At 39.3% G+C, this 13,293-nt stretch overlaps 1 protein-coding gene across 3 annotated transcripts in view; it reads right to left on the bottom strand.

Moving 5' to 3' along the window:
• Nucleotides 1-2,141: 2,141 nt before the first annotated feature.
• MBOAT2 (membrane bound glycerophospholipid O-acyltransferase 2) overlaps nucleotides 2,142-13,293 on the bottom strand; it is a 117,014-nt gene continuing 105,862 nt past the window's right edge. For all 3 annotated transcript variants that reach the window (XM_082671851.1, XM_082671852.1, XM_082671853.1), the window contains 2 exons: nucleotides 10,840-10,991; nucleotides 2,142-8,236 (listed from right to left, as the gene is read on the bottom strand). In XM_082671851.1, the coding sequence (XP_082527977.1) occupies nucleotides 8,011-8,236; nucleotides 10,840-10,991 (378 nt within the window). In that variant the 3' untranslated portion in view covers nucleotides 2,142-8,010. The remainder of the gene's footprint in view (nucleotides 8,237-10,839; nucleotides 10,992-13,293) is intronic.

Genomic DNA, 13,293 nt, shown 5'->3' on the forward strand with positions numbered 1-13,293 from the left:
TTTTATAAGCCTGTGCTCACGCTCACCCTGCAAAAAGGGACGGCAACCGGTGAGCGGCATCCGTCTCCTGGGCACAGTGCGTCCAGCTCTGCCCTGGCTGGCGGATCCGGACCTGCCCTTCCGCTGGCGGGAGCCTCAGGCTGTGCTAACGGACACCATGGGTATCACTTGGGATGATGTGACAAAAAAAGAAGACACAAGCACAAAACAAAGCGTACCTGAAAAATAAAAATCCATCGTAATAGAAAGGGTTTTACCAGTAAAGGGAAATGCCATCTTTTAATGACATTAAGAATGTGAGCTGACATCTGATTCCAGCAACCAGCAGACTGAGCCATCTTGCTATAAACACCTAGAAAACTATAGTAAACAGAGCACAAAATTATTTTTTAAATCACATAGCTAAGCTTATAAGAAAGGCGACCAAATGAAAAGCTTACCAAAAAAGGCTCACATTGATGCAGTTGTGACTTCTAAGGAGGGAGGGGGAAGGCAAAGCTTGGGGCAGGTATATGGCCTCATGTGCAACGTTCTTTCTACGAAAAAAAGACAAACTTTAAACCTAACGTGGCAAAGCAGAAAGAGCTGTTCGATCTGAGCGGTGGGCACTAGAGTCTGTTTTATTGCTCTGTACTGAACCATACGCTTGAAAGAGTTTGTAAAGTCTCATTTTTTAAACATTGGCTAAACTCAATGTTTTCCTATTATTCCTTTTTCTATTTGGGGGAAGATAAGTTATTGTTAAACAGATAGTTGGCACACAGTAGATCAAAACTTGCATAACTCCTGTTGCTTTTACTCTACTTGTGTAAACGCTATAAAATCGTTGACATATGCTTTTCTTTCTTCCTCTAATTAACTCACCTCCCACCTCTTTGTCGGCGCAGCAAAACGCTTTCCCACAAACCCAAGTGCCAACTCCTCTGTGCAGCTACCCGAGCCTCTTCCTGAGCTCCCCACCCCTCTAATTGCCCCAAGACCCTTGTACTTGCCTCTAATAAAGCACTTACCATATTATATGGTGACTATTAGCTCCTCAAAGGCAAGAGCCGTGATTTGTTTAGTTACCCAGCACGTCCGATTGGAAGTCATTTAATGACTTTCGTAAAATACGCAACACCTTACAAATGTTCATCTATGTACAACAGGAGTCCTGTTAGCTCCTGGCCTCCTGGCCTTCCTTACCGTGGAGCTAATCACGTTCCCTCCGCCGTCACGCCTGTCGGGACCAGCACGTGGAAGTGCTGTGCTGGCAGGCGGCTCCTGGGTCCGTGCTTCTCCCGGTCGTGGCTATCATGAATCTCAAAACGGGGTCATTTCAATCTGCCATAAAGTCTAAGGCCTTCCAGTGAGAAAGCACCACAACTGCACTTACTCATACGTGTTCATCCAGCATCTTTGTACAGCAGTACAAGTTAATAGAAGACGTTTTCCCCATGGCTGTTCACGACAGCATCTAGAAGAGCCTGGAAGTGCACCCCAAAGTTCCCTTAAGCCTGTAATCGTGGTACAGAAACCGAGCGGTCGTCCCAGTGCTCTGCTTCTCAAAAGCAAAGACCAGATCCATATACAAGGCCAGTGAGAGTGCCAACAGCAGAACTGGGAAAGCCACCTCTTTTTCTTCGTAACTGAGGACAGTCAGCATCCTCTTCACTTTATAAGTCTGTTTTTTTTTGTTTGTTTTTTGTGCGGTACGCGGGCCTCTCACTGTTGCGGCCGCTCCCGTTGCGGAGCACAGGCTCCGGACGCGCAGGCTCAGCTGCCACGGCTCACGGGCCCAGCCGCTCCGCGGCATGTGGGATCCTCCCGGACCGGGGCACGAACCCGCGTCCCCTGCATCGGCAGGCGGACTCTCAACCACTGCACCACCTGGGAAGCCCTATAAGTCTGTTTTAAGAGAGAATACAAGATACTATATACTAACCTAAGGTTCTTTTAATTGCCTCCCAAAATGTTTATAACATGACAATAGTTTCTTTGAAATAATTTTTAACCAGTTAAAAAGTCAATGACTCCTGAGAGTATTACTATTGAACTAAAGAATCCTTCAATGCAAAAAGACCATTGCTTCTCAAGACAGGCCTGATATTCAGTTCTAGAGATGGAATTTAAAGCCTCTGAAATCAGCAAACACACACATATATTTTTAAACTACTGTTTAATCAGTTTTAAAGACACACAAATTAGAAAAAACACATTTATGTGTTCAGTTAAAAACATCTTTAAAACCCAGCAATAAGCCACCAGTGCAGCTCTGAGGACACACAGACTAGAAACAAGTGGTTATGAAATTCTCACATCACAGTGTAACTGACACAGTGGTAACTTTAATTTACCATAAAACAGGAACTACTTTATGGATCTGTCGAAAAATAACACATCTTTAAAAAAATATTTTGGAATCATAAAAACAAAAAGCACAGACACCACGTTCTATTCTCCCCCAGCGAAGGCAAATGAAGGGCTGTGAATACTGGCTGCTGGAGCTCGGGCCCCCCCTCGTGTTGGGGTAACAGTGTCCAACTACTCCTACGCAGAGATCAAGATGCAAGCTTTAAAGGAAGGCAGGAAGGAAATCCCACGTTGTCACTCTGCATGGAGGAGGGTTTCTCTTGTTCCGCCGGAATTATTTTCACTCTCATTCCTACTGCTTTCCATCGTGCCCCTTGGGGCTCGGGGAGGCAGGTGCGGACGAGTGACAGAAGACGGAGCATGTGTGCTGGTTTGATTCCTCTCTCCTGCGATTAAAAAGTCAGGAGCAAACGTACTTTGTTGACGAATCCGTAGATACAGAACCAAAAATACTTAACATCGGAAAAGAAGCATATTTGAAAGTTCTGTCCAACCCTTTACACGTGTTTGCCCTTTAATAGGAAAAACAAAGAGGAATATTGACAAATCAACTTCTCAAAGTTAACCCAAAATAGAGACTGGGCAGGATACAGTCACTTACGACTCCAGTAAAAGGCAGCCAGTCACTTTTTCCATTTCAAACATGGTATTAAGAAAATGGTTAGTCCTTCTACTGATGTTGCCCTGTAACTTCTGGTTTTTCATTACATTTCCATTTCTTTTTATAGTAGCAAAACTTGATAAAATGTGACTGGAGAGATGGCTATCATCACTGAGGAAGTTAGACAGGGGTTTTGCATGGATCCTTATACTCTTATCTATAGATCATACAGTCCTGGGGTTTCTTTTGTTTTGTTTTGTTGCTTTATAAAAGGTGTACTGAAAGAAGACAGTTATAATCAGCTTTAAAGGCAAGACAAATTAGTTGGCATAAAAATGTGTCTTTAGGCTCTATTTCAGAAAGTCTTCCCAATCAATGACCTCTAGAAGCTTGTCAGTTCTTTACTGGGGTTTGCATAACGTTTAAAAACCTATTAAAATAAATATTATTTGAAAACATATATAAAACTTTATTAAGCAGCCCACCAAGTAAAATGTAATTGGCTGCATCCCCTGTACAAGAGCTCAGAAAGCAGCTTAGTTGTTGATTCTAAGAGCAGTCCTACAAAATGCCAACATGGAAAATTTCATTTAAAATTGTCTTCTGTAATGAGTTACTATAAATAGATTTGACTAAGTGGTGCTGCAGGAAAACACGGTAGAGACCCTCTGCATCCTAACAGACGCTCTGCATCCTAGTCTTTCAAATCCATATTTCAGAGTGAAATTTCTTTTTTTAAAGCAAATCTTTTTCTTCAGCATAAGGAGTGTGCACTGATACAAACACACTTTTACAAGGAAGGGCTGTAGAAAGCAGAACTTTCAGCATCTAATTTAAGCGTCTAAACGATCAGCTACTCATTAAATGTACCCTGGGTTACCTGTAGTTTTTATAAAGTCCTGGAGGGCAGTTAAGATTACATTTCACAGTGTTACTTAGAATTCTGCACCTCTGGTAAATATGATGTATTCAGTGTCAGCCAGGATGGACTATTCGTGGCTGAATAAAACTCTACGAAATACTGGTTCATACCTAAACCTCTGGACAAATGCTTCGCTGACACAGCAATAATAGGCACCATTCTGAAACAATTATTCTCTCAAGTAATTTTTTCTTTCGACTAAAATGCAGAACTCTTCAAATCAATAAACTGATAATTTTGGACAATTTAAAATAAGGAAACAAAAAAGCACAAATGTCCAGAGTTGTTCATGAACTTACAAATGAAAATTTACAAGGTATACATTTTAAATAGGAAAGATTTTTGTCCCAAGTGTAATCTAGTCCTCGAATAAAAGTACAAATTTTATAATTATTTTAATGTCAACATTTTAAAGTAATTTTTTCTGTAGTTTAAAATAAGGTATAACTAAATTAAATATTCTTTAAATATCTTTGAATGAAATAATATTTGAGAAGTTATATGGTGGTAAACCCTGTCCAGTAAAATTGATAATTCATATAACATAGTTTTTAGCATATATATTCCTCAGTTGTACACAGCACAAACAGAAAGCAGAGAAATCAAAAAGAAAATATTTTCCTTCAGTGGAGACTATTTCGTTATGAAAGATTCATTTCAAGGGCTGTATTCAGTAGAAATGGTATGCTGCACGCCTTCTGATTGCCTCAAAAAACTTGAAAAGTCAGGGCTTTGAGCTCAAGTAGTAAAAATAAGGGACCATGAAGATAATCTTGACAGTGAATCTGCCCCGGTTCGTGACTCTTACAGATCTTGCTAATGGTTTCCATTCATTACAAACACAACTGGTCACAAACTCTTGGAACTAACCCTTTGGGCTCATTAAGGAACTTTCGGCTGGAGGACAGGTCACTCGTCCAAGTCCCAAGGCTCACTAATGTCTGAGCCAGATGAATACCCAGGTCTCCTCCCAGGACAATTAGTGCTTCAATGTGGGTTACCTCTACTTTTTAAAACCATTCTTTTTACTGGAAAATTTTTCTCCAAACTGGTATCTGTGGAAATCCTGTATGTGAACATCACACATGGTGGGAATCAGTAACAAAAATACTTTTTAAGCAAAAGTATGGTGGAGGCATAAGTGGTGGCTGGACATTTTGGAAGCCAAATAAACCTTCTCTATTATGCTGGGTATTTTAGAAGCTAAGTAAATTTCTTCAATTACCCTGAGTTCCAATTATAAATGCTTATTTTAAAAACCAAGAATAAGCGGGTTGTAAAATGGTGACAGCTGAGATACATCAAAATAAATTAACTGCTATTGTTTCAAAAAAATAAAATTGTGGGAAAAATAAGTATTTTGTCCATTTTTTTCCCTGAGTAGTATAATAATAACCAAAAATATTGATATAAATATGATGCTGATTGATCATCTCTGGAGTGGTTTCATGGCAACTGAAGAGTGGAGAAATAATATAAATATGCCCTGAATCCTATTCTGTTGATTTAAAAAGAAGCACATGTTACAACGAATCCCTTTAAGTTTAACATAGTAGAGATATACCAGTCTTCAATTCTTCTATTATAATTAGAAGTAAAGTATTAATCCTTACAACACTCCAAGTAGATATATTCAGTTTACAGAGCACAAAAAGTCTCTTCTTGAGGAGGAAGGTCAAGCTGAGAATGAGAATTCTTTCTTTAGTTTTTCTCCTAGATTGTATACCTGTGATTATAATTTCTCCAAAATTAAATAAAAGCTATTCAAAACCCATTTCATACAAAAAACAAAAAACCTGGATAATCCAGGGGGATGGAAATCAGTCAAATTGTATATATAAGGTATTTTCTTCAAAGTAATTGGAAAATTCATCAATCATCTTGCTTTCTAGATGGCAGTGCTATGATTACCTTCATTGAGCAAAAAACAGATAACAGTGATATTAGGTTTATAGGCTGAGGAATAAAAAATAGTCAGGTAATAGAACTAAATCATGATTATTTGTTAATGGCTAGGTAGGCTGAACAAAAAGAAAGTTTTTAACGCACTTTCTTATTTTCACTTATGACATGCCTAGACTTGTCTTTTAACCTCTACATTTGTTTACTTTTTCTTAATAGTGATCAGATTCTCTGCAGCATTAATTAAATGGAGGAGACATTGTGGGGGGCAGATACTTTCCATGATTAATCTTTTCTAGTCTCTCACATTCCACAGTTTGCTTAAATTCAATGCATGGGAAAACAGAAAATTTATTTAGCAAACCATCTTTTCCCAGGAGGTAACAGGGCATGGCTAACATCATCAGGTGGAGAAAAAAAAAAAAATTACCTTTAGAAAAATAAAAACATTTCATATAAACAAAGAGGAAGCTATTTCTAAAGTTCTGGGAAGGTACACTGATATTTTTGCTGATTAGACCTCAAAAGTTCCAAGTACATTTGCTTTTCCTTTCATCTTTAATTGAAATACTACACAGCTTAAGCCAGAGAGTTGTTCTGTCCTTAACTTCATTTGCAAATTTATTAATGACAAAAAAAAGAGAGACTCATCATAGATAGACAATCTGCATTTCATTTAAAAATTTAAGGCAAAAAAGAAAATAAATTCCACAAAAGATGGGTCACAGAAAAGTGAACTCAGAAGGCCCTGCCCATCCTTCTCCCTTTCCGCCCGTGATTCATCATCTCCGGCCGTGGCCCTGATGCCAGACTGGCATCACACCCCACTCCTCTGCTTTCAGCTACTGCAGCATCACAAGACTGTGGGGTTAAAGGAGACACCCAGCAATTCAGGTGAAATTAATTATGGTAAAACCAGCCCATAAGATAAAAGCACATTTTTCTACTTAAATAATCTGAAACTCATTAACAAGAGTTAGTGGCAAAACTTTTATGTGAGAAGTTAAGAGTTTGGAAACTAATTTATATTATTCTCTACAGAGGTGGTTCAGACCCAATGACTTTAAGTTTTCATTTTCCTAAAACTTTCCCAAATACGAATTAAATTGTCAAGGATAAAAAAGTGATTAGCTAGAGAGTAATTTCACTCAGTGATTTTTCTCTTTCAAAACCTTCAAGCAATCTCCCACTATTATTTTCACAATCCTTTTATCATTCTATATAATTTATGCTTGATACATTTCTTTTAAAAGTCAACGTAATAAAAAGTTATTAAACTTTTATGTCTTACAGAATCACAAAGAACTCAGATAAATAGGGATGAAGAGCACACGTCTGCAGAGCATCGGTCACCTGCCCTGCACACCTGTGTGCGCTGGTCCCAGCTGCCACTGGCTCAGGCTCCGGCCCCCGCAGTGCTTTCTTCATTCACGTCTTCCTTCTTTCCTTTGTCATCTTCTCTCTCTCTCCCTTGTTTTTTTTTTTGTTGTTTTTTTTTTTTGTTTTTTAAGAAAAATAGCTTAAAATATCACATTACCAACCTTTAATTATGTTTAAGAAATCCCTCCTTGAAGGGCTCTCTGCCTGACACAGGGTAATTAAACTCTCCAGGAAATTGGCATCCATCACTTTACAGTTTCACAACATACTGTAGTCATTTGAGATACTTTAAGAAAACCCTTCAAATACTGAGATGTTTATTGCATTTTAAAGTAACCACAGTCTTAAATATCCTGTTCAAATTCCTCCGGAATTCCTGTGCAGCATACAACATCTAATATTGAAATAGTGTTCTCACAATACTACACTTGAAAATACCATTTAGGAAACAATATTTTAGGAAATAGACAGTTTAAGGCAAGACATTCATTTGGAAAAGTTAATTTTTCTCAATCGTCTAGATTGACACAATTATTTTCCATCTCTTCAGTGCCTTGGGATACACAACATACATTCAGCAGCAGGGCACACTTATGACCCTACGGACATATGCTGAGGTCCTGAGTGCCCATTGAAATAATGGAAACATTTTTGATAAGGCATGGCCCACAGGGACATGGCATGGGAGGGGTCTTTCACTCCATTTTCAAGCTGGTATACAGGGCATTCCCAACCTAAAACTGTCCGATTTCCCCCCACGTGATCTCTTTCCCAACAGACACAAACCCCTTGAAAGGTGCTAAGATTGGTTTCTGTTAACAGACAAAAAGTAGCCATCAGAGTGCTTTCCCCATCATTGCTTTAATGATGGATGTCTAGAGGCTCTTTCTTGATTCTGATTGCAAACATTGTTTGTTGTGGAAAAACTATTCTGTCCCAAAGAATTTCCTCTTTCATCAAACTTTTTGGATCGTGACAGCTGAACGTTTTCATGTGTATGCTTTCCTCTTTGAGTTTTTTTCACCGGTAACAACAATAACACTAAGATACCAGCAGAGTGAAGGCTGTAATACCAGGAGCTAAAAAAAAAAGGGAAAACTTTACTTTATTATATTCTGATAATTAACAAGACTTAATTTGACATTTGTCAAAATGTCACAAGCCCCACCTAGGATGTCTATATTTACTACACTATTCTTTTTTTTTTTTAATTTATTTATTTTTGGCTGCACTGGGTCTTCGTTGCTGCGCGCGGGCTTTCTCCAGTTGTATCGACGGGCTTCTCGTTGCGGGGGCTTCTCTTGTTGTGGAGCACGGGCTCTAGGCGTGCGGGCTTCAGCAGCTGTGGCGTGTGGGCTCAGTAGTTGTGGCTCGCGGGCTCTAGAGAGCAGGCTCAGTAGTTGTGGTGCATGGGCTTAGGTGCTCCGTGGCATGTGAGATCTACCCGGACCAGGGCTCGAACCCGTGTACCCTGCATTGGCAGGTGGATTCCCAACCACTGTGCCACCAGGGAAGCCCTACACTAGTCTTTTACCCATCCCCCTTAGATGAAACTCTAACCATGTACGCCAGTGGGTATTTATAAAGCACTCATACTAGATATCATATTGCATTCCTTTGTAAAGGTCATAAGGCCAGGACTAAGTAGAACAAAAACCAAAATGTACTTATTAATAGCTGCAGAGATCTGAAAAAAAACCTCTCAAATCCATAGAACCAAATATTGAGCAAAGTATGGAGGTAGTAAAGGGACAGTAATAGCCTTGCCTGCTATTTACTGTCCCTAATTAAGTTACAAATATTCCAGTGATGTGAGTAATAGATAAGCAATATTGCTTCTTGATGGTTACAAAATAAAGGTCACAAAATAAAGGTCACATTATTAAAGATATTATTAGAAGTATCATGCCTCAAATTAAATATAAACCAAATGTGACCTCCTGGTTCTATAGCTGTAAGTGCCAGTGCCTGTGAACAAAGTACGTGAGACAGAAAATCCTGAGACAGAAAATCCAACCAATAGCTCAGTCACATTTAGACGTACGTAATAATTCTGTTCAAAAGGACACTTTAGTAGGAGTTACTTATGTCTTCCTGTATGATTATTATGACTCTGTGCTGTCATTCTAAATGCTAGGGTAATGGAAAATAGTTTTTGATCTCAAAGATACCACTATCTACTATGAGGGGAATGGAATTTGGTGGGAGAGGGAGAGAAGATAAACAGATAAACAAAATATGGAATTCAAAACAATAATTTCTGGGGCTTCCCTGATGGCGCAGTGGTTGGGAGTCCGCCTGCCGATGCAGGGGACGCGGGTTCGTGCCCCGGTCCGGGAAGATCCCACATGCCACGGAGCGGCTGGGCCCAGTGAGCCATGGCCGCTGAGCCTGCGCATCCGGAGCCTGTGCTCCGCAACAGGAGAGGCCACAACAGTGAGAGGCCCGCGTACCGCCAAAAAAAAAAAAAAAAAAAAAAACCAACAATTTCTATTATGTAGAGATGAAAAAGTACCAATGAAATATAAAAGAGTGAAAAGGGAACCAATAAATGAAATGCAAGTAATTTATCTTTTGACTGAAGAAATGAAGAGAATTAATAATTCGTTATAAAGAACAAGCTGTGCTGTTTAACTGCTTCATCATATCCATTATTGTTCATCTTTTTTAAGTTTTCCTTTCCTTTGGGAGTTAGCAGTCTTATCGCTGAACTCATGTTCCACGGACTTTACCAACCGTTACTGGTGACTATCAGAGGATATATTTTACTTCCGTCCCTAAAATATCCCCAGTGACTCTTAAGCCTCCGCTTTAACAAACAAACTCTTAAACCTTGGCTCTCGAGCAGGGGTGAGCAAACTACGGCTTGTGGGCCAAAGTTAGTCTGAAGTCTCTCTCTTTTTTTAATTGAGATATAACTGACATATAACATTATTAGTTTCAGATGTACAACATAATGATTCGGTATATGTGTATATCGTGAAATGACCACCACAATCATCTAGTTCACATCCAAGTGTAGGAAGAAGAGCTCTACTGCCCAGTGTAACCTTTGAGATCTGAAGCAAGGGTTACCCAGCTGATATTCCTCGCTGTAAATCACACTCTCATCTGAGGTCTGAGTGGTGTTAATCATTCCATAAATAAACTTGTGACTGCTTGGTTTAAGATTTTAAAGTAACTGACAATGCATTTAACTGCAGAAAGCAAGCTAGGGTACTATTTTTCTATTCTACCCAAGAGCAAGAAGCTTTCTTTTAAAAATAAATTAAAATGAAAAATAAATAAAATAAAATAAAATGATACACAGGAACTTATTCACAAAACAGAAATAGACTCACATACACAGAAAACAAACCTATGGTAACCTAAGGAGAAAGGGTGGGAGAGGGATTAATTAGGAGTTTGGGATTAAAATATATACACTACTATGTATAAAATAGGTAAACAAAGACCTACTGTATAGCACAGGGAACTGTACTCAGTATCTTGTAATAACCTACAATGGAAAAGAATCTAAAAAAGAATATATATACACACACACATACACATACATACATATGTAAATAACTGAATCACTTTGCTACACACCTGAAACTAACACAACATTGTAAATCAACTATATTTCAATTAAAAATTTTTTAAAAATTTCCGATGGCATATTTTTAAGAGTAACACTTACCTGTAAAACATAAATGATGGTTTTATAGAAAGAAGAACGAATGGCACAACTGTGTAACTTATTGCTATCTGAGTTGCTATCCATGTTATGACATCATACAATAATTTAAGTTGGGGAGGTTCGATGAAATGATGCCTAAAGTTATTTCTCACCTGAAATAAACAAAAATATTTACCTTTAACACTGCTTATAAAATTACACTGACTATATCAACTGTTTCAAGGATGTGGAATAAGCGAAACTCCCATACATTGCTGGTGGGCATCTAAAATGATACTGTTACTATGGGAAAAGCTGGATCTGGTTCAGAAAAAACTAATACACGTATGTATAAAAAATATGGAGAGTGCATGGGGAAGCACGTGAGCAAAATGTGTGAATCTGGGTAAAGGGCGTGCGTATAGGAGTTCTTGGCAATTTTTCTGTAGATTTGAAGTGGTATTAAAATTAAAAGTTCCCCCCCGAAGTTAAAAATTACACTTCCTAGAGCTCCTTAAATCATATTTTGTAAACTATAGCACAGGCACACCTCATTTTATCGTGCTTCACTTTATCATGCTTCGCAGAGACTGCGGTTTTTACAAACTGAAGGTGTGTGGCAGCCCTGTGTCGAGCGAGTCTACTGGAGCCATTCTTCCAACAGCATTTGCTCACTTCTTGACTCTGTGTCACATTTTGGTAGTTCTTGTAATACTTCAAACATTTTCATTATTATTATATTTGTAATGGTGTTGTGTGATCAACGACCTCTGATGTTATTACTATGACTTGCTGAAGGCTTAGGTGATGGTTAGCATTTTTTAGCAATAACATATTTTTTAATTAAGGTACGTATACTTAGACATAATGTTATTGCACCCTTAGACTACACAATAGTGTAAACATAACTTTTATGTGAACTGGGAAACCAGAAAAATTCGTGTGACTCCCTTTACTGCAATATTCACTTTATTGCCGTGGTCTGGAACCGAATCTGCAATGTCTGCCTATACGTAAATAAGGTTCACTCCGTGATCAGTTTTTCTACTACAATGAAAGGAGACATCCTTCCTATTCTTTAACCTCTGCATTTGTGAAAGACAGCTATTATACACTGAGCTTAGGTCAAAGAGCGCTTATTAAAATGAATGGCAATTACACACATCATTCATTAGGGGAAATTGGGAAGGGCTTCTCAGGAAAAAAGTGCTTTCTAATAACCACTATTTTAATACTTTTTAGCTTCTAAAACAGTCAAAACATTTCAATTTTGAAATGTGCAAACTTAACCAAACACTATTTTTTTCTCTTGTGTCCCCGCTTTTTTCGCCTAATATGGTTATAGGTGAAGCGTGGCCCTGCTCTGAGATGCCACGCGAGTTCTTCAGAGGGGATGCAGTCTGAGGTTAGTGGCTCTTCCACACACAGACCAGCACTCGTAGTGGCAGGATGCTACCCAGGTTTTCTGCCTTGCTGAAGGCGGCAAAAGCTACCTGCACTCTCTCCCCTTCTGTCCACCGGGGCAAATCCATTTCCCAAGGCATGGCTCTCAGCATCCCATCTCCACCCTCACCTACCTTCCCTGACTCCCTGATGTGGGACAGAATGAGGATTAGGCTCTTCCCCAGTTTGCTGTTCAAGTTCTTCTATTATTGGCCTCTTCCTCTCTCTCCAGCCCCACCCCGCCCCTGCCCTCTTCCTTTCCAGAATCATCCACCCTTTAGACATACATGAAGGCTCTGCTTCAACCAGATTTGCTCGTCATTCCCAAATACACCACACACTTCCTAATTTGGTTTTGCCAATGTCATTTCTACACCTAGAAAGGCATTTTCTTCCCCCATTACGCTTCAGTCACTACTGAAATAACTCATCATTCAAAGCCCAAATCCAAGCACACTTTCCTACTGGGGCCACCTCTAGTCAACCCAACCAAAAAGGATTTCCTTCCCTCTAGACACCTATGGTACTTACCATCCATAAAAGCGATGGAATCTATCATATATGCCTTGTGGTATATGTACCCCCACATACAGACAGATACCTACACACATACATACATACACCTTACGCCCCTAGACTACAAACCACAGAAGAATAGCCTTTAGTTAATACTTCTTGACATTTACCTCATATATCTCCAAGGTACCTTAAAACTGAATACAATAAACATCTGCTAGTTTGTTAAGTGAAGCCACCTCACCTGTAAGTGACATAAGAAGCTTGTTCAAACACTGTTTTTGTCACGTCACTTGCCTCCGATTGACTTCCAAGGACTTACACTAAACTGCCCCCCTTCTTTCCCATGTCGCCAACCTAATTCCTCAACTGTTTCCCAGATGATACACTAGGTCTCAAATACCCTACAGACCTGCGGCCTGCTTCGCACTGGTGTCCGCCATGGGGAATGGCCCGTCCACGTTATCTAGGCCTGGCCACGGTCCCCTCTTCATCTAAAAGAGGACTCAAAGGCTG

This window comes from Grampus griseus (genome assembly GCF_964374135.1).
Source record: "Grampus griseus genome assembly, chromosome: 15".
Lineage (NCBI taxonomy): Eukaryota > Metazoa > Chordata > Mammalia > Artiodactyla > Delphinidae > Grampus > Grampus griseus.